At 37.3% G+C, this 22,377-nt stretch overlaps 2 protein-coding genes across 3 annotated transcripts; both read left to right on the top strand.

Annotated features, from left to right (window-relative positions):
* Positions 1 to 182: 182 nt before the first annotated feature.
* LOC116169730 (O-acyltransferase like protein-like) lies at positions 183 to 3,017 on the top strand. 2 transcript variants are annotated; one of them, XM_031485884.1, is made up of 12 exons: positions 183 to 443; positions 485 to 624; positions 671 to 828; positions 872 to 948; positions 997 to 1,190; positions 1,237 to 1,566; positions 1,891 to 2,075; positions 2,125 to 2,251; positions 2,296 to 2,482; positions 2,529 to 2,671; positions 2,726 to 2,840; positions 2,897 to 3,017. In XM_031485884.1, exons 1-12 carry the CDS (start codon positions 251 to 253, stop codon positions 2,920 to 2,922), a joined length of 1,875 nt encoding a protein of 624 aa, XP_031341744.1. In that variant the 5' UTR covers positions 183 to 250; the 3' UTR covers positions 2,923 to 3,017. The 2 variants fall into 2 exon arrangements, with proteins under 2 accessions (XP_031341744.1, XP_031341745.1); XM_031485885.1 differs by having other exon boundaries at positions 2,876 to 2,968.
* A 3,083-nt stretch (positions 3,018 to 6,100) lies between these two features.
* LOC116169729 (nose resistant to fluoxetine protein 6-like) lies at positions 6,101 to 21,201 on the top strand. The gene is made up of 13 exons (XM_031485883.1): positions 6,101 to 6,323; positions 15,724 to 15,884; positions 16,016 to 16,176; positions 16,221 to 16,297; positions 16,341 to 16,534; positions 16,587 to 16,738; positions 16,785 to 16,953; positions 17,010 to 17,197; positions 20,190 to 20,316; positions 20,366 to 20,543; positions 20,725 to 20,867; positions 20,911 to 21,022; positions 21,074 to 21,201. Exons 1-13 carry the CDS (start codon positions 6,113 to 6,115, stop codon positions 21,094 to 21,096), a joined length of 1,896 nt encoding a protein of 631 aa, XP_031341743.1. The 5' UTR covers positions 6,101 to 6,112; the 3' UTR covers positions 21,097 to 21,201.
* Positions 21,202 to 22,377: the final 1,176 nt, after the last annotated feature.

Here is a 22,377-nt window from a genome sequence, read left to right as displayed (position 1 = left end):
TTAAGCATTTTATTAGGCACCGCATATTAAGATGATAAAAAAATGGAATTAAGCGAAGAAATGATTACCGTATCAAAAATCACACAGTTACAAATACACAACCAAGATAAGCTTACGGTACGAATCACTGTGGAAATACACAGTGATAACGTGTGAAGAAATTAATTGATTTTGCGTTATGATTAATGCACTCTGCGATAAGTTTAGCGCATTGAAGCGAATGCATTTGAAATCTCACTTGTGCCACTAAATGAAGCCAATCAGTTTTCTTGCAATTCTGTCACTGTTCCAAAATATGGAAATTCGGGGCTTTGTACAGATATCGCATAACTTTTCGACTTATCTTGGTGACTTACAACCGTTTGCTATGTCTAGCAATTGCTCGCAGCAGTTGAAACAATACATAACCGATCTTACGCAGGGCAAACCATGGGCGTTGAGGAGTAAGTAATTTGCATAGTCACAGATTTTAACGGTGTTGTAGTGTTAGATGCGCATGGAAAAATTCCGTCTGGTATTTTGGATGGAAACTTTTTCGAACTGGGGTCGTTCGACGAATGTATCAACATCGACGAAGGCCATTTGCTTGCTGGCAAATATTGCATCGGGAAATTTGCGCTTTCTGTAAGTGTACAACTCAGAGATTCATTGACGTAGACCAACATTTCAGGATACTTCAAAAATCAGTATTGGTATTTGTATACCAAGCGGATGTACAGCAACTGACGTTAGTGGCCTGTATAACAGAAGTGGAATATCAATATCGGAAAGCTCATGTCAAACAAAAGAAAGTTTTCCTCGGTTGGATGTTGCAGCTACCATTGTCTTGTAGGTAACCTTGTAGAGGAATACACCAATAAATTTCTTGTAGGATTTTTCTTGTAGCGTGGCTCTGTTGCATGGTGCTGAGCACCGCTTACGTTATGACAGTTCAGCGCTTGGGGAAAGGTTGCCGATACAGCGAATGACTATGATAATGGTGACTGTGTATTTTAGCACCCCCTCATTGGCTGCTTGATACATTTTCCTTCTACACGAACGCAAAGAAGCTTTTTACTACAACCAGGAGTGAAGATGAGATTTCGTGTTTGCACGGCATTCGAGTACTTAGCATGATGTGGATTATAATGGCACACTACTGCCTAGCATACACTCATCTCCCGATTCGTAATATGAGTTTCATTTTAAAAGTGAGCCAAGTGATCGCTAATTGACATTCCACCTTTGTCGTTTCAGTTCTTCAACACTAACATGAGTATGTTCATCATCGGCGCCCATAACGCAGTTGATACGTTCTTCTTCATAAGCGGACTGACTTTGTCGTATGTTTTCATGATATACTCTAGAAGAGGAGCTAAATTCAACGTCTTCATATTCTACGTTCGTAGATACATAAGATTAACGCCGGCTATGGGGGTGGTAATCCTTTTGTATGCATTTTTATTGAAATACATGGGATCTGGTCCATTGTGGCCCGCTACGATTGAAAAACTGGTTTCTGGGTGTAGAAAAAATTGGTGGAAAGCTTTATTATACATCCAAAATTATGACTCTATGAGCGACATGGTAAGTTGACGTATTAGTCTATCATCCACCACTTTGGCGAATCCTTTCGTTTGACAGTAAGTTGGGTGCAAAGGTACAATCATGTTTTAATTATTAGCATAGTATTAATGTAGGAATATCTCTTGATTGCGTTAGCTCAAATTTTGCCCTTCATTTTATCCAATCCTTGAGGGTTTATTCAACTTAATTTCTGAGAAATGTGCGTCAACGCCATTTATATCGATTTATCGCATTACTTTCCTCGGGTCTCTTTATTATACTGAGTCACTTTTATCATAAGTAATTTATCTACAAAATTCTAATAAAAGCTTGTGTAATTTTCAGTGTATTAACCCGACATGGTTTCTGAGCGTAGATACCCAACTCTACTTACTATCACCTCTTCTCCTTCTCCCATTACTGAAATGGCCCAATCGAACACTATTCGCAACGGGAGCTCTAACACTTTGCAGTATCGTCACAAGTTTCGTGTTAACGTGGACTCTCAAGCTGCACGAACCAGTATTTGGGTAAAAAGGCTCGACTGAATTCTTAATTGCGCATTATTGCCGTTTTCAGGGAGAAATTTATGAGATACTACTATTTAGCCACTTATAGCAGGGCAGCTCCATGGCTTCTGGGATTTATGTTAGGTTACCTGCTCCAAGAGTTTAAAAGAGAAGGGTCGAGGATCGTTATGAATAAGGCAAGTTCAATTACCATTCCTAGCATGATCTAGCTCCAGCTTAGATGTGCGTTCTAGTTTTTTGGATTGCGTCTATTGCCATTCTAGTCACTTGTGTTCTTCTGGAGTATGAGGTGTTTGTAGCCAATAGGGCTTCTTTGCTGGGAAATGCGTTCAACAATGCCCTCCAACGATCTGCATGGGCAGTTTGCGTTGGATGGGTCATTTATGCTTGCCACTTCGGATATGGGGGTAAGTAGCAAGCATAACTTCCAAAATGCTTTCCGTTGTTTAACAGGAGTAATCAATTCGTTCCTATCGAGTGCAACATTCAAAGTACTCTCCAGATTAACGTATACAGCCTACATTTCGCACATTCTGATACAAACTACAACGACAGAACAATACCAGATGAATGCTGCTATAGGTTACTCTTTTATGGTAAAATTCTTAACTGTGTATTCTATAAAGCAGTGTTCCTTAAATTGTATTTAGCTGGAATCAGTGTGGATCAATTTTGTGATGACTTTCTTCTCATCTCTTTTACTAACGCTCGCATGCGAATCACCACTCATTTCAATGGAGAAACGACTCTTAAGGAAGCCTACTAGTGAGGGACTGAGTCATTCATTATTTATTGTGTAGGTACATAATTTTCAATTTTAGAAGTGCGTAATGGGGAAATCAATTAGCTTGGAGAAAACCATACGCGACGAACTCGCCATTTTGTAATAAGCCTTACCTTAATTATTTTATATAATTTATAGACAATAAACAGATTCTTTCATAAAAGATATCCATTCATTTTTACGACCATGTAACCTGCTTCAGGACTGTGAATCAAAACTGTTATTCGGGGGAACGGACGGACCGATGAACTCCAGTGCCACCAAAATTACGGCCTTACTCCTGGTCAAGGTTGGCGGTAGCAGCGGTCGGGCGGAACGGTCTCGTAAGCATCGGGAATAAAGGTCAGCTCTACGAATTCTAAAGGGCACGCGTCGGATAGCTACGGATTAATGCTAAAACAATATTAAAGCTTACAGCAATTTACCTAAGCGAGATTGGTAAGCATTCAGTAACGGTATCTACTGGAAAACAAATGCAGGAAAGCGAAACAATATCCCGCCTTCTAATTAATGAAACGGAAAGTAACAAACAGCTTACATTTCCATTAAACGGAGCGGGAAATTAAAAACGTAGCTTGCGAAAGTGCAAAAGGTAGAAAGATAAACATACTATTCGAATTACAAACTGTAATTGGTCCTAAATTCCAAATCAATTACGAGCGCTTTTTTGATACATTTATTTAGCTACTGTTAATAGTACTTACTTGATTGGCCGGATCGAAATTTCTAAAATCGGTAGACCAACTAAAACCTACTTTAATTGGAATTTCTCAAGCCGTCATAACGGTCGCTTATCAACCTGATAACGGCATCAACCCGCATGGTCTTCCAGTTTGAATGCTCGTTTTAAGTTTGGAAACAAAAATCTGCTAATAATGACTTACGTGCCTGAAATTTTAAAATATTCTTTGGGCGGGATTGGGCTCCTGGTTCTTGTGTGTTTTGCTTGAGTAACTGGTCGAGCGTTGCTTGCAGATCTGCGCATCGGCAGACGTATCCCCGAGGTCAGTTCGTTAGGCCCAGGAAATTGCGCCGTTGTTTGCGGGATGTGAGTTTCTCAACGGCGCGGATGGCTTCGACGTGTTCGGCTTTGGGCTGGGCTGCTGTGATTATGTGCCCGAGGTATTGAATGATTTGTACCTCGAAGTGGCATTTGTCGCTAGCTGTCCGGAGGCAACGCTGTTGTTGTCTTTATACGATGAGATGGAGATGGCGGATGTGGTCTTTCCATGTGTCGGAGCGAACGATTATGTCGTCGAGGTAAACCAATGCGCAGGTCCCACTAGGACCGGAGTAATCAGTTTTTGGAACGTAGCTGGGGCGTTTTTAAGCCTAAAAGGAATGCCTCTAAAGTGGTAGCTTGGAGAAGGCGGTGAGTGGTTTCACGTGTGCGTCAAGCCGTACTTGCCAGTGAAAATGACATTCCGGGCAATGGTGGCACTTGGGAGTGTTCGATGGATGTTTGAAGGCTGCGAGTAGAGTTGGAGTGCCATGGGCGGAGGCTTTGTGGCCGTGTTAAAAACTACTGGCGAGACGTACGAGATCAATGGGACTTATACTTTGCACGCTGCTTAAAAAAGGTCGTACACGAGGATGTAACAACTCAAGAGGTCAATATGGTCGGCAATTCAGATGCCCAGACGCTTCGCTATTTGGGACTTCCACTGGAGAAAGACGTAGCCGAACGCACCCTTTTGTTTCCTGGGGAAGAACTCGATATTCAGCTTCCCAGGAGTTCGATCGTTGTCGTACTTCCTCTGTATGGAATTGTTTGAGGTCGTGATAGCTTGGGAAAATACCTGGTAGGTGGTTCACCATTGCGCAGCTTCGCCTTTTAATTGTGCAAGATTTTCTTTAACAGCTTTCTGTTCTAGGGTAGTGAAGTCCTCCAGCTGGTCGCCGCTGAAGTATGGAAGCCTGGTTTTCTGTAGCGCGTCTACTAGCGTCCTTACCATAGTTGATGGGCGCCACTGGACTGGTAACAGGGTTCTGCTGCATGGCTATGTTGGTTGTGCTGTTGCCGGGGCTGACGTGGCCATTACCAGTTTGTGGGCGTGGGTGTCGTCGAGGTCGTGTTGCCATCGAAGAACCACGTTGTCGGGCGCCAATGTTTACCAGGTCGAGGACCAGGTGGCCAGGTGATGGCGTGACGAAGCACAACATAAACAAGGAAGTATTTATTTCGTTGCAGCTTACACTGCTAGGTGGCGGAGGGTTCGGTGACGCCCAGCGGTAGCGGAGGGTTCGGTGCGCACAAGCCTCAATTTGCCCAAGTGCCTACTCCTGGCGGTTTGGAAATCTTAAGCCGGCCAGTCTCAGTCGTCTGCTAGGGGTAGAGGTGACTTGCCCAAGCTCAAGTCCTGTCGACCCAGAGGCGTCTGGTACTGCAGCCGGCGGTGTTGTCGCATCCCGTACCTGACTTTCGGTAACACGGCGGGAATTCTATAGTCGGTCCGAGCAGAAAGCAGCTGGAAACCAATAATTTCCATTCTGAATTAAAGCCGTGACCCGAAACCTCTGGTGCACAATTAAAAACACTAGGAGTAGTCGTAGTACTGCCACCTTTCGTAGTTGTTGCCAATTTCGTAGTTTCGGTATCGTTTTAAAATATAAACAGCGTAGTTTAAAAAGATATTGTTCAAGCGACATACAATTGCGTATACTTAATACTTACGTGGAGACGATTTTATACACTTAAGTGTGAATTTTCTAGGAAACGGCTTAAGTTTAAAACAAGGAAATTTATTTTTGAATGGAAATTTCAGGGTTGTTATAAATTATTTAAACATAATCATTCGTTTGGTGACTTTAAACGAAAGACCAACTATTAAAAACAGCAGTGAACTCAGCCACCCTCTTTTTTTGAAGAAGACAGGAAAGGCGGTCGAGTATATCCGAAAATGCTATTGAAAGGATTCCATTGTAAATGAACTTAGTGAAGCCGTGAAGATAGAACCTGTATTTGCACCAGTGAAGGAACAGTAGTAAAGAATTTGAAAGTAACCAAAGGTCAAAGTGTATGGAACTTGTTCTTTTCAGCCTCGGGCAAAGGATTTCAGTAGCGCAATGCCATTAGGACTCCATATTAGGTGTCTGTTAAGAAGGAATTAATTTACTAATCCCTATAATAACACCGACTTAAAATGCAGTGGCGTCGAGGGCAATATACGGGATTAAACTCGACGTTTAGGACTATAATAATCTCAATGATCCTTTTTGTACGTAGAAACTGGCAGTTCAAGTTACAATTAAGATGTTCCCATTCAAGGTGTTATGTGCATTTTTGTTGTTTACTCAGACTTCTTCGCAAACTACAGAAGCAGGCAAATTTTTTATAGATACAGACGCAATGGACGCATTTTTTGCAAAGATCATACGACAGGCTAATATTTCGAGTGAGTGCAAACATCAGCTGCAAATGTTACAAAATGGTTTACTCCAAAAAGAAATGTGGGCACTTAAAAGTAAGTATTGTTCGTTATTATATTTTATCCCATATTATCCTTAAATTAATCTAAATGAGAATCTAACCTGTGCATCTTTAGAGACATTTTATACTCGATGATGCAAAACCAAAACCCGTCAGCTCGTCATAATTTTTAGCTCTATGGTTTCCCAGGAAACACTGAACGGGAAACCATGGACTATTGCCTTAAAACTGTTCCAGGATTTTTTTCCTCTTTGCTAAGTAACCGCGGGAAGATATCACCCTCCATTTTTCTTTTTTTTTTTAGGGAAAACAAAGATTCCAGCTTTAATTTTCGCCCCTGAAAGCTTTCAATCAAATTGCTATAACTTTTGTAAAAGCAAATATTTTCGATGTCTAATTGCACTTTTTATTTATTTTTGCTTATTATAGTCAGAATATATTATGTAAATCCCATGCACAAAAAAAAATTATTTTTTGTTGACCTGTGTAATTTTAGCAGCGGTCTTTGTGGTAGCTATAATTATGACCATTTCGCTCATACTTTGTTTGAACTAAATGAACTTTTTGCCTTAGCAAGTACCTTTATGTGAGCAATCGACGAATATGCGCAATAAATAACTATTTAAGGAAAATAACACATTATTGACCAGGAAATGTTGAAGTACGAGGCCCCTTAGGGGCCGAATACTTTAATTTTCTAGGGGAGTAGTGTCGTTGTACTATTGTACTGAAGAAGGTTTGCATTAGGAATGAAAAGGTTCTGAAAGAAGCGTGGGGAAGGAATACCAGAACTGAGCGTGAATGCCACGTGAGATATGCGTGGATGTAACTTATGATGGTCTAAAAGCAGAGGTGAGGGTGAGGTGAATAACACGTTAATATGGAGTAGTGTAGGTGAAATGTAACGGATACTTAAAAAAAGGTTCGGAGGAGGCGTGTAGGAAAAAAAGAAGGGGGTGGGGAAGAAAAGAAGGTTGCGCAAACAAGGCCGGGACGCGGACGGGTATGGTTTCGAGGAGAGGTAAAAGAATGTCTAGGAAATCGGACTGAAAGCATAAAGAAAGCTGATTGAATCATAAGGGCGGTTCGGATAACTTGAGGTGAGTATGTGAGTGAGTGGACATGGCCGGATGACTCTGTGGTATGGTAGAGGCGCGAAGGACACGCTGGATTATACGAAAGATCATTAAGGAGAGACAAGCATGACATATGGGAGATTTGAAGTAGATAAGATGGGGAGGGGTGAAGTGTACATTAATTAACTTTTTAATCCTTATAATTATAACACCTACTTTAAGTATAGTAGCGACAAGAGTAATAAACGGGATTCAACTAGACGTTCAGGACTTCTAATCTCAAGGATGCTTTTACTGTCTGCTATTTTTGTTATTTACTCAGATTTCTTCGCCAAACTTTTCTATAGATACTGCTGCAGTGGATGCATTTTTTTAAAACCTGTGCAGAGCTCAGCTGCAAATCGTGCAAAATGGTCTCCGTCAACATGAAATTTGGGCCCTATATTTTGCATACTTAATGGAAATTAATGTATAATTTTCATTAGTTTAGACGTTTATGGTTTTAAGTAATAAAAGCAGCGGCCTTAATCATAACAATTTCGTTCGCATGTTGTTTGCAGTAGTTGAATCTTAGCAAACACCACTTACTTTTATGTGAGCAATTGGCGAATATGAACCATTAAATGAATATTTCGTCACCTGGTAGTTATCATACATTTTTTGTAAATGGTAAATGATGAGTGATTATCCTCGTCCTTCTCGAATGCCTAATCAATGGGAGGTAGAGGGTTTCCTAACCATTCCTGGATCTGCAAGTACAATCTATGTGCATACAGTCCCTTTATTTCTCCGAACTTGTCTTTTTCCTCTTAAGATGCTTTTCACTGTAGAAGTTCATTTTCAATATTAGCTTTGCAAGAGTATACTGGCAGTCATCACAATCCATGCGGTATGTGTTAGCACAATTTGATTAAATAATCAAGTTATATAACAATATAGTAACGAAAAAGTTGGTTTGAGTTGTAGTCAAAATAAACAGAAATGAAAAAGTATTTTTTGATTTTTCTCATTCTTAATTGCAAGAAGAAACATTTGGCGCCCGAGCAAAAAGTAACCTCCTGCTTTACGAAGAATCAATTCTACCGAAGCAATAATACGTGAATCGCCAATTCGTCGATTCGTACCAACAATATTCAATCGGAAGCTACAAGAATCCAATATCTGTCCATTTGCGGATCATCTAACAGTGTCAACGACCAAATATCCTTTCCACAAATTCTCAATTTCTTTTGCGAGGTAAGAGTGATCATTCTAATTTGCTTTAAAATAATTCATAACGCACTGAATTTTATTTTGACCAGTAATGTCAAATAAAAATAAAGCATATGTAAAATCCCTTTTAGTAAAACGAGAATTTCTTTATAACAAGCTTAATGCCTTCTCATCATACATTAATGATTTAAAAAACGATTTCAATAGATCTGAGCTTAAATTACGTATCAATAAAATTGAAAATATACTTGAGGAATTTACTCATATTCATCTTCAGCTAGAAGAAATAGGGTCGACTTCTACAAATGTAGAAGAGCTTAATGAATTTGAAACTATTTTATTCATCAGTTTCTAAAGCAAAAGCTATTTCTTCCATCGAAAATGTCTTGCCGTCAACCTCTGTAAATATGCCAATGTCACTGAATGTTAAATTACCAGAATTAACGCTACCAAAGTTTAATGGTGACACATGAATATGTGGTTGGAGTTTCGTGACAGCTTTTCAGCAATTATAGATAGTAATTCAAATCTTTCTAAGGTGCAGAAATTTCAATATTTAAAATCAACATTATCCGATGAAGCCTTAAGAATCATTCAGAGTATCACGCTTTCCGATGATAACTATACTGTGGCATGGGAACTTCTCCTAAAACGATTTAATAAAGAAGAAGTACTTATTGATAATCACATAAAATCATTATTGAAGTTATCATACTGCAAAACAGAATCATCCGAAGCGATCAGAAAATTAGTAGATTAGTAGAAATAAAAACGTTCGTTGTTTGCAACTTCTAAAGGTACCGGTTGAGCACTGGGATTTACTGTTGATTTCTGTTATCTCCGAAAAATTGGACGAATGTACCTTTAAAGAATGGGAGAAATATAAAGCAAATAATAACAACAGGATCAGTTTAAAGGTAATGTTAATATTTTTAGAAAGAAAGGCTGACGTTTGTATGAAAATCAATAAATGTCAAAGGTCATACAATAATAGTAAACCTAAAATGAATTTAAACGTCACATCAAATAAGGTTGTGTCAAATCATTCAAAAACGTCATCTTGTCCGATTTGTAATGCTAATCACTTAATACCTATTTGCATGTGCGCAGTTCGAAAATTTGTCCCCTCAGGATAGGTACCAATTAGTAAAACAAAAAGGTCTGTGTACAAATTGTATTCAATTTAATCATGCGAGTCAAACATGCAAATCGGATACTTGTAAAAAGTGCCATAAACGGCATCATATACTGTTACATTTCGAAGAAGTGACTCCAGTAAATGTGGGACAAATTTCAGAATTTCCGGAAAATGATGAAGTATCTGATGTTGAAGAAATAAGTATGACTATTAGCAGTAATTGCAATCATTCTAATATTTTACTTTCAACTGTGATAGTACATGTGATGAGTGCACAAGGTAATATCTTTGCTTGTAGAGCTTTGTTGGACTCGGGATCACAATCATGCTTTATTACTGAAAGTATGTTTAATCAATATGTCTAACAAAAATTCCAACAAAAATATCGGTGATAGGAATTAATAACTCAGTGAGCAATATACAAAATAAATGCGAACTAATAATAAAATCGAGAATTAATTCGTTCATTACAACAATTTCTTGTTTAATTACGCCTAAGATTACAGGGCGATTACCTGATAGATTAATAAACAATTCTTTAAAAATACCTAATCATGTAAGACTAGCGGATTCAAATTATTACGAACCGCAAGATGTAGATTTATTAATCGGTGCATCTCTCTTTTGGCATTTATTGCGCGAAGGTCAAATTTCTTTAGGTTTTAATAAACCTATACTGCAGAATACTTCTTTAGGATGGATTATTTCAGTATCAATAAATTCAAAAGAAAATGACCATACTATTGCGTGTAATGTAGTGAAGGTTTCAGATAACTGTATATTACAAGAACAACTTGCAAAATTTTGGGAGTTGGAATCGGTGCCTAATATTTGTGTATGGTCAAAAGAAGAAACATTGTGCGAAGATCATTTTAAATCTACGTACAAACGTGATTCTTCAGGACAATTTATTGTACGAATTCCCTTTAAGGATTGTACAACACAACATTTAGGAAACTCTAAAAATTATGCATTAAAAATGTTTCAATGTTTAGAAAGAAGGTTCAATAGAAATCTTAATCTAAAAAAGAAGTATGATGAATTTATGCAAGAATATATTCAATTAGGTCATATGACATTACTTACATTACTTACGTCAGAACCTTTTACTCCAAATTATTATTTGCCACATCATGGAATAATTCGTGAATCAAGTTTAACAACAAAACTGCGTGTCGTTTTTAACGCATCTGCACAAACTTCATCTGGTAAGTTACTAAATGATTTACAAATGGTTGGACCAACTATTCAATCAGATCTATTTTCAATTTTGATTCGTTTTCGCCAAAATTTATTCGTTGTAAGTGCAGATATAGAAAAAATGTACAGGCAGATACTTGTTGATGATAAAGATAGGCAATTTCAATTAGTTTTCTGGAGAGAAGATCCAAAAGATAATATTAAAACTTATAAACTAAATACAATTACTTATGGAACATCAAGCGCACCTTTTTTAGCAATACGGTGTTTGCATCAACTTGGATTAGAGTCACAAGCAATTTTTCCGAAAGCTTCCATAGCTATACTTCAAGATTTCTACGTAGTAGATGATTTATTAACCGGATGTGATTCTGCCCAAGAATTAATTCAAACATCAAAGGACATTTATAACATATTACAATCTGCAAAAATGCCGTTACGTAAGTGGGCATCTAATAGCTCCGAAATAATTCAAAGTATTAGTAATTCGTTATTAAAAAATATTGAACATCAAACAGTTTCAGATAGTTCTTGTAACATATTAAAAACTCTTGGATTACCTTGGTTACATTACCAAGATCAACTATGTTTTAAAATTGATACAACCCTAATTCCAAATACACTGACGAAAAGAGATGTATTATCATACATCGCTCAACTCTTTGATCCATTAGGACTAATTGCACCCGTAATATGTAAAACAAAAATTTTTATGCGAAATTTGTGGCAATTTAAATTATCTTGGGATGAACCCTTACCACATGAATTATATATTCAATGGAAAGAATTCAACGAGAATTTGGAAATATTAAATAATCTGAAAGTACCACGCTGTACAAGGTTACCGAATTCAATTATAAATGAGTTGCATGGTTTTTGCGATGCTAGTCGTTTAGCATAGGGTGGTTGTTGTTATATAAGATCAGCAGACAAATTTAGAAATGTGCAAATTCATTTACTTGCAGCAAAGTCCAGAGTTGCCCCAGTTAAAGAATTAACAATACCCAAACTTGAGCTTTGTGGTGCAGTATTACTTTCAGAGTTAGTAAATAAAGTACTCAAATCGTCTAGAATTCAATTTGATAATTGCATTTTATGGACCGATTCTACTGTTGTTTTAAGATGGATAAGTACCTACTCCACTTAACATATTAAAAACATTTGTTGCGAATCGTATTTATCAAATATTGGAGTTAACTAATTCACATTCGTGGAAGTATGTATCAACAAACCATAATCCTGCGGATATAATATCTCGTGGTTTATATCCAAAGGAAATAATATCTAATAGTTTATGGTGGTTTGGTCCAGAAAGGTTATGTAGTACCACGGAGTATTTTTCAGAATGCAATGACAATAATATTGACCTACCTGGTTAAAAATTCAAAAACCTAAAATATTAACAATAGTGCAATTTCAAAACCAAATAAGTAATTTAATTTCAAAATTTTCGAATTTTAATAAACTAGTATCAGTAATGTGTTGGGTTTTAAGATTCATCAATAATAGTCGGAATTCTTCTAAAATTAATACTGGGCATCTTTCATTAATTGAACGCAATAATGCACTTAATAAAATCGTAAAGGTAATTCAACAAGAAAGTTTTCCTAATGAGTAGGTACCAAGCCTTTTTATTGGGAAAGGAATGTCCTAAGCGTAGTAAATTAAATTCATTAACGCCTTTTCTCGATAATGATGGCTTGATAAAACTTACAGGTCGACTCAGTAAAGCTTTACTTGCATATGAGAAAAAACATCCAATTATACTCCCTCGATCACATTACTTTACTAAACTTTTGTTTAAATATGAACACACAAAGAATTTACATTGCGGCCCTAATTCTCTCATTGCTATTATAAGAGAAAGATTTTGGCCATTGTCTGCGCGTATGACTGCAAAAACAGTAATAAAAAATTGCGTGATTTGTCGTAGACGCGCAGCAAATTCTTTTGCTCTTATAATGGCACAGTTGCCAAAGTTAAGAGTCACTCCGTCACCACCATTTACCAATTGTGCGGTTGATTATTGTGGTCCAATTAAATTAAAAGATAGACAAGGACGAGGATGCAAAATAACGAAAGCATATATTTGTATATTTGTATGTTTTTCTACTAAGGCATGTCATCTTGAATTAGTGTCTGATCTCTCTACTAACGCATTTTTAGCTGCATTTAGAAGATTTGCATCTAGAAGAGGAAAACCACATAACATATTCAGTGACAATGGTAGTAATTTTATAGGAGCAAATAATGACTTAAAAACTATGTTTGAATTTCTTAACAAAAATGTAGATCAATTTAAAAAGTCTTTAATTTATGAAGGGATTAAGTGGCATTTTTCCCCAGCTTCATCACCACATTTCAACGGCCTAGCAGAAGCAGGCGTAAAATCAACTAAATTTCATCTAAAACGGGTTTTAGGCTATGCATTACTTACATATGAAGAGTATTTAACAGTAATTGTTGAAATAGAATGTTTACTTAACTCGCGCCCTCTTTACCCGCTTTCTTCTTCCCCTAATGACTATCATCCTTCTCATTTCCTTATTGGTCGTCGACTTACGGCCATACCGAATACTGACTTCGTGGAGATTCCCACTAATAGATTATCCAGGTGGCAGTATTTATCAAAGCTACAATAACAATTTTGGAATCGCTGGTCAATGGACTACCTTGGAGATCTCCAAATTCGTACAAAATGGAAAACAGCACAAGATAATGTCAAACCAGGGACTATCGTGTTAATTAAACAAAATAATACACCTCCTGCGCACTGGAAAATTGGACGAGTTATTGAAGTTCATCCCGGTGATGATAACATCATCAGAGTGGCGACTTTTAAAACAAAATCTGGACTATATAAGCGGGCAGTACGTAATTTATGTCCATTGCTTAATGAAGATGAATAATTAAACGAATCGTTTAATGCGGCCGGCTATGTTAGCACAATTTGATTAAATAATCAAGTTGTATAACAATATAGTAACGAAAAAGTTGGTTTGAGTTGTAGTCAGAAGAAACAGAATTGAAAACGTATTTTTTGATTTTTCTCATTCTTAATTGCAAGAAGAAACAGTATGGGCGTTCAACATCCACCCGTTCGAGGGGGGAACAATTTTTCCAGGATTTCTCGGTTATCCCACAATGGTCAGCGCACTCCTCCTGCTCTCTTGCCCCCTCCCTTTCCACGTCTGTGCCCTTTTGTACTTTTTTTCCCACTTTCCCCTATTGCGACGAACTTGGGGTAGTTCGCAATTTCAATTTAATTTCAAATAAATTTACAAAGTATAATAAGTAAATCATGGGAGCGGAGGAACGTATCAGCAAGGTCGGTGCTAGGTCGACCCAACGGACGGACGGGAAGATGGTCTCGAGCGTCACCAAGGGTACGGTCCCTGGTACGGTCTCGCCCCTGGCTAAGGTCGGCGGTATCACCTCCAGAAATCGGACGAGTTCAGCAAATGCTAAAGGCTAATTTCAATAAATACGGTGCTTAATTGCGAAGCATAATGAAACGGAAAGGATGCAAATAAAGTGCAAAAGGTAGCAAGATTTAACGACGGTGAAAACGTAAAGAATGTAAAAGATTGATGATCAAATACGGTTTACGGCAAAGCTCAAAATTTCGGTACTTACACAACGGAACTGGCGAGTATGCAAAATGCAAATAGATCCTATTTCATTGTGCGTTTTATATTTATCGAAACGTCCATTTCGGGTAGGAACAAACTGAAATAACCGCTCAGTCCGTTTATACTCTCGACACGTTTAAACAAATTAAAAGGTTTTCAATTAATTACGCTCTTCCCCGACATCGGAAAGATATGGGACCGGTATCAACATTCAAGTTAATTAAGAGCGCTTCTTTAGAGATAAGGTCCATCACAATCGGACGGGTTTCTGAAACTCATTTATTTAGCTACTGTTAGTTTCATTCACTTAATTAGCCATGGACTTGGAGTTTTAATTTACCATAGGAAGCAAAAACCTGCCTTATCATGGTTGAAATTCTAAAATATTAATTTGGCCTCTTCTTTCGGATGCAACAAAACCAACTGATATATCCGGACGGGAACGGTTGCAAACGGGTTAATTGCAGCGTTAATTACGGTAGCGGCGGCGTAAATACAACTCTAGAAATTAACTCAATTACCATTAGCTAGTATCTTCGACTCCTAGATCCAACATATACACTTTCGTAATGAAGTGCCTTTTTTTATACCGGGTGTTCAGCAGAGGCGGTCGACTCCACAAATATACGGTGTGGTCATAACCGCGGGTATGGACATCAAGGCGAAAAATAAGTTAATCCAATATGTCCTTCACCATACGTCACTGACTAATTCGTCGGGCAAACATTCCCAACATTTCTTTTTCTTATTTTGTTTAATTTGTTTTAGTCCCATGCCACGCGCCTTATATTCCGCCCTGAGCGTTTCCTTTTCCAGCTCCCCGTTGTTAGTTCTTGTGTTACGATATGTAGTGGTGGTCACTAAGCGTTTCTTTTTTTGCCTCGACGTTCCAATCCTGCACTTTTTGGACCAGTTGTCACTAACGAGAGTGGCGTCGATTATGGAGTTCCTATTCGTTCTCTACACTATGCAAATTTTTGTTTTATTTGTTTTTTCATTTGTTGTATCATGTTTGTTATTTGCGACAATTAACTTTCACAGGTTTTACCAAACCACGCTACAAATTTTTTTGCTCCACTACACACTGCAACAAGATATCGACAAGTAATTTGTGATTCAGATTTTTTTGTGCATTGAAAATAACTTAATAGACTAATTAGAGTTAATTTATTCTAGTGATGGATGCCTATGGACTACATTCACCCGGATCCCTAGAAGGTAATTACGTCAATTTGGGTTCATTTGACGAATGCTTAGGTATTAATGTCTACGTTGGGTCAAAAAAATTTCAAGGGAAGTATTGCTTACTGGACATGTATCGGACGGATAATAATACGGTACGTGATGCAATTGATCTTGACAACATTTTCATGCATTTGCACGTATTCATCTCACTACGTTCAGGGATAAAGCACGTTGTTACCAGAACCGGAACAACCAATGTACATTGCATCTACTACTGTTTTAGGGTATTACCAGGACAGTGCCCAGAGTGCGTGCCATATGTGTTCCAAAAACATGCTCTAAAACAGATATCAGAGAGTTATGCTTCAATAATTACGCTCTAAGCACCGAATGTCAAACGTCCGATGACGTCCTTGAATTTGATGTAAAAGCCATAGTCGCCTTGTAAGTACGATCTTATATGTGACTTAACTTAAAGTAGTATGTAGATGCTTGTTTGGATGTATCGGATTGATTTTATTGGTGGCGACTGTACTTGACTACTACTTGTATTACTACCAGAAAGGTATTACACTTCCATTGACATTCTACTTTATAATAATCTTTAGAAACCTCTAAATCTTGGTTACTATCATTCTCCGTATTAACAAATGTGAAAAGGCTTTTTACAGTAACAGAAAGCTCAAATGATATTACGTGTTTGAATGGCATTCGTGTAATGGCCATGACATGGACTGCCTACGCACATTTTAACCTGTTGATATTAAGACTACCGGCCACCAACCTGCAGGACGCTTTCGAGGTATTACATATTCCGATAGGTACCTACCCTTGTTGATCTCTTTCATTTTTAGTTTATAATGAGCTCACACAGTGGTTATCTAACGAGTTCGTCCGTAAATGTTGACACTTTCCTAGTACTATCGGCAGTGCTAATTTCTTATGGTTTTCTGTCTTCAAAATTCAAATTAAACCTATTTACCTACTACTCCGTCCGATATATAAGGTATAACTCTCGAACCGCTTAACTGTGCTTAACTGTAAATCTTTAGGTTAACTCCGACTATAGCAGTATTAATGCTATTTCAAGTCTGTTTACTCAAGTACGTCAGCTTCGGGCCTGTCTGGCTAGAAACTGTTGGACTGCTAACTAATAACTGTCCAAGTGAGTGGTGGAAAAATCTCTTATACGTTCAAAACTATAATGAGTTGTGGAATATGGTAGGCAAGTTTAAAATTAATAGTTCACTCTTGATTGAATTTTGCTTCCTGTTCAGTGTGTTCCTGAAGGATGGTACCTTGCAGTTGATATGCAGCTTTACTTGCTATCCCCTATTTTACTTTTAGGATTGAGAAAAATGCCCAAAGTTGCGTTATCTGGAATGGGAGTACTTATTATTTTAAGTGCTGTAACTTGCTTCGGTCTGAGCTGGATCTTCAATATGCAAATGTCGGGAGTGTATCCGTAAGTTATTACACATTGTTTGCTATTGTCACTTTCACTGTAATACACGCCTATACTCCATTTCATTTAGGGTGAGTTCAAAGATCGGTTATGTGACGCTAATAAGCCCCCCAGGTACGATCATGAAACTGATAGAAATGGATAGAGGGCACCTTAATAACACGTTTTCAATTAAACAATTTGCGGAAGAAGCCCTAAATTTTCCACAATCTTAATTAAAAGTTAAAATTAATTTCGTCAAAAGTGAGGTTATATTACTCCAAATTTCATGATTGTCTTTCAGTTGGTAGTGGTGTTGTTAACATTCCTGAATGCCACCTTTAATTTCTTAAGAGGTTATGTTATTTTTCCACGATTTAATAAACGTTAAACAATGATATATACAACTATTAACGTGTGCTTTTAATTATATCATAATAGCAGTAAGTAGTTCTCTACATGAAGATGCAACAGATATTACTTCCTCTCTCGACCGTATAAGGCGGTGGATGCTAAGCAGCGATTCATACGGAAAAGGCGTTCCAAGTTAATCGGTGATCACTAACTTAGAGGCGATCCATGCAAAATGCGAGCGATATTCCTTCCCCTCTCGACATTTATAAAGGGGTGGATATTAAGCAGCGATTTATACAGAAAAGGAATCCAAAGTTAATCGGCAGTCGATACGAACGAATTGGCACATGAAACATGCAGGAAGTGCCCGGGTTTCCTCCCTCGGTGATCGATACAGAGAAGTTGATCTTTGTGTAACCTTCTCTACGATATTCTTCTTCCCTAATGCATTCAGGGGTTTAGACTGTATCCGCTTCAAAGGTGATGTTATTAAGGTGTATCCACAAGTGACAGAAGTTTCGCTTATTTGGTGTATAAGTTGAACAAAACCTAAAATTGTATTGTATATCATACCTGTTATACTACTTTTATTACATTAACTATACACGTTACACCCATTTCAATTTAGTAGACGAAGAAGTTAACATAGCTTCCTACAAAAATTAGCTGTCACCTATGTTTATAAATAAAGAAAGCTGTCACATAAAATTTTTCAGTTTTGCCAACTTAAGAATGACGAAATATACGTAAAATGACACCAGATTTCTAGAAAATGAAGTGAACTTTAAATTCAAATTGTGTACTTAGCAATATTTTGGTATTCAAAGAAATATTTGCCAAAGTGACGCATGACATTAGTGCTATAGTAACGTGCGAATGGTCCCACATAAGGTCAACCTTCACCCATCTGTATACCGAGTGAAATACATTTAAATGCAATCGTGATATGTTCACAAGCACATTGCAAATAGGTTGTCTAAAAAAATAAGTCAAAACTACCCTTAATTAAAATTAATGTAATTCACGTTCGAAATTCTATGTTCTGGGGTTAATGACAGGCCAAAGAACTGCAAGAATCATACAATTATGGTGGTGAAAGAGGACACAGAGTAACAGCTGATCATGGTGTACGCATCGATGTAAGAGAGTATGCATGCGATTTCTCCATGTGATAACTAGGGATAATTAATCTTGACTTCATTTTCTTAGGCAACCCATTTACAATGTGTATGTTTAAATATTAAGATTGTTAAAAAATGTATTTCACCCAGCAAACACATGAGCGAAGGTTGACCTTATATGGGATCTTGTAATAATTATATTCCCAAACATTCACGAAATAATGGTAGCCAGTAATGGTGCTTTCCGTACCACAACGTACTAAAGTACTGTAGCGAGTCTTATGGTAATGCACTAATTTATATATCGCCCATCTTCTTCTGCACTCAGGCTCGGTGATAGTATTAGGAACCTACATCTCACTTTGTGTGTATGCAAGGGTTTTAAGTTAAAACTTTAGTGGTCGTTATTTACCAATCCTTTTACCTGAAGTAGCACAAAAGCAAGCAAAATTAAAGACAAGTTACGAACAAAACTTTTATTTCTTTTAACGGAAACCATAGTCAACTGTGACTGTTTAATAGAATTGTTTATTTGAGTAGGAGTAGAAGAGAGGGCTCAAACAAGTTGGGAGCATCTCATCCAGGAGAAGGAGAAAGAACATAAAAAAAGTACAAAAGAATATGTAAGGAAAAATGATGAAGAAACAGAAATAATATGAAGGAGAAATCACGGAAATAAAAACAGAGAAGAACTTTTGGAAAATATAACGGGTGTTGGGTTGGAGCTGCCTTCTCAGCTCAGGGTTAAACACAAAATAAGAGTTTGAGAGACTTGCACAGCGGTAGTTCGTTCTGGGTAAATGGTCTTCGAACTTCTCGTTGCGTTTACCCAGGTTGATCGCCACTCAATTTCTAGCATACCTCTCCCCGTATGAAATTGAGAACATTCCAAAATAAAGACTGGTTTATTGTACTTAAATATGAAAACAAAAATAAACTCCCCAAGGAGATATAGTAACATGTACATAAATATTCAAATATTCCCAAAATTATAAGCTACATTACACATACAAAGCGTAATAACTTGAATGGACAATTTGAATCTTATTCAAATTTAACAAAGCTCTAATCATGAATGATCGATTATGCTGATTAGTTGACTAAGTTTACACAAAGACATTAAATTCGGGCAAAAATTTCCACGTTTATGCCAAAAACAATCAAACATAAAAAAGGCAACGGTAACGGATTTGGTGGGAACAAAGAACAAGAACCTGAAAAAGGGAAAAAGATGTACAAGTTCAGCTGCCGTGATCGAGGATAGAGATTCAAGAGGAAACGAAAGGTATAGGGAGTTGATAACGTTGGGGTACCGCAGTAATCTAAGGGAGGGAAAGAGAAACATTAAAATAATTGCCAGGTTTAGATGAGGAAACGAGGTTGCGGAGGGAAAGACAAGATATTGATCATCACATTGAGCTCAATTATAACCTAAGCTATGTAATGATATTTTTTGACAGTAACTACAGGTATTGTTATTGTAAATGTTGTTATATTCTAAATCATCGAAACAAATCAATCAATTGTTCTAATTTCAGATATCCTGCAATGTCACTTTACTACACAGCTACGCATAGCAGAGCATCATCTTGGCTTATAGGTTTCATACTGGGGTACATTATGTATAAACATTCGGTAGAAAAAAACCGCCCCAACATTCCCCACGTACTGCTAATCACAAAAAAATTACGCGCAACTAATTAAGCTATTCCAGTGGGCTGCGCTGGCGACATGGGCTGTTTCAATATCGGTATTGATAACATGCATTTTTGCGGGAAACGAACACAGGTTGGACAATGATAAACTAAGTAACGCATTTTATACCTTGAGACGCCCTGCTTGGTCATTGGGGGTATGTTGGATGTTGTACAGTTGCCACTTTGGATTTGGGGGTAAGGTTATTTTTTCTTATTATTTAGCTATACTAAAAATCAAGCTACTCTAACGAATAGGGCTAAAATCTGACAGGATCACACAATACTGAAGTAGAATTAAACATTGTACCAATTTTCATTGTTTCTTACGTCTCTGCTCTTAGGTATTTTCTTTCTAATTTGCTTAAACCCTTTTCAGGCGTTATTAACAATATTCTTTCGGCAAACATATTCAGGATTCTATCTAGGCTAATGTACTCCTTGTACTTGGTTCACATTCTAATGGGGATAATTCTATACGGAAATATAAAAGTTTCAGTTCACTTGGAGGAAAAAGACATGGTAAGTATTGATCTTGACATTCATCTTCATGAATTGATCGTAGTTTCAGTCATTTTGGGGTTTCTATGTATTTAGTCTGCTAGCAGCGCTGATTATGACAGTGGCGATTGAATCACCAATTCAAGCGCTAACTAAGTACTTCTTTAAAAAAAGAGGTGGAGTGATAAATGGCTAGCACTAGCTTTAGTTTATTGTCTGATTTTTAGAACCGAAACCTGATGATGCGTGAGGTAATGGAAACGTTGTAATTTCCAGACTATAGAAACGTCGTCCAAAGACATCGTGTTAGTGAGTGCTGGGCTTTAGTTTTTAGGTGTTAATTGTTCAAGTTGTAAAAATATAAGTATGTCATTACTTTTCTAGCTATTTAATCTATGCCTCAGTGTACACCTATTGAATTCTTTCGGTTTGAGCTCTAAAAACGTTTGAACAATTAGCCAGGATTTCTAAAAATCTTCCAGAAGTTAGCAGACCTCTAAAAATCGCCGATATATATTTCAATATAGATACTCGTTAAAATCTATAAGAACCTGCAAATACCCTCAGGGGACTTGAAAACGATAACGATTTTTACAATACATCTGTCCAGATAAAACTTTTACCTTACGTCGAAACTACGATTAAATCTTCCCTTATTGACGCCTTCTAAGAGTAATGAAACTAAATGCTTAAGCAATTTTTAAATTTGCAATTTAAAAATTGCTTAAGTATTTAGTTTCATTAGGTACTTGCAATAATACACAAGAATCAGAAACTTCAATAGGCAATAAACCGCCACCCATTTTTGTACAAGGCGTGATCAAGTATGATCAAATGATACAAAGTCTAACCGCAGTAGCAGAAATCGAACAATATACAACTAAGAGCCTAACTAATAATGTAGTTAAGATAAATGCAAAAACTCCCGAGACATACAGAAATCTAATAAAATACATGAACGAACAAAAGATTATATATCATTCCTATCAAATGAAAGAAGATCGCCCCTACAAGGTGGTTTTGAAACATGTCCATCATTCCACTTCAACCGACGAAATAATAACTGCTCTTAACAACGTAGGGCACAAAGTGCGCAATATTATAAACATAAAAAGCAAACGATCACAAGAACCACTTCCAAGATTCTTCATTGACCTTGAACCGGCCGAGAATAACAAAGAGATTTTTAACGTTCGTTCGCTAGAAAACCTGGTTGTCAGTTTTAAACCCCCAAGGAAAAACACAGAAATAGTTCAATGCACACGATGTCAAAATTACGGACATACTCGAACATATTGTAATAGACCTTATGCATGCGTAAAATGTGGGGGACCCCACAATACTATGACTTGTCCTAAAACCAGGAACACTAAAGCCACATGCGCACTATGCGAGGGAGATCACCCGGCCAACTATAAGGGATGCTTAGTATATCGAGAACTTAGAAAAAAATACCAACCAAATAATCAATTAACAACTCGAAGACCCTTTCCAATTCAACTAACAGAACGAAATTTTCCAAATCTGAACC

Source organism: Photinus pyralis, unplaced genomic scaffold (genome assembly GCF_008802855.1).
Source record: "Photinus pyralis isolate 1611_PpyrPB1 unplaced genomic scaffold, Ppyr1.3 Ppyr1.4_LG4, whole genome shotgun sequence".
NCBI lineage: Eukaryota > Metazoa > Arthropoda > Insecta > Coleoptera > Lampyridae > Photinus > Photinus pyralis.
Note: the sequence above shows the minus strand (reverse complement) of the source record. Positions and strands in the feature narration are given on the sequence as shown.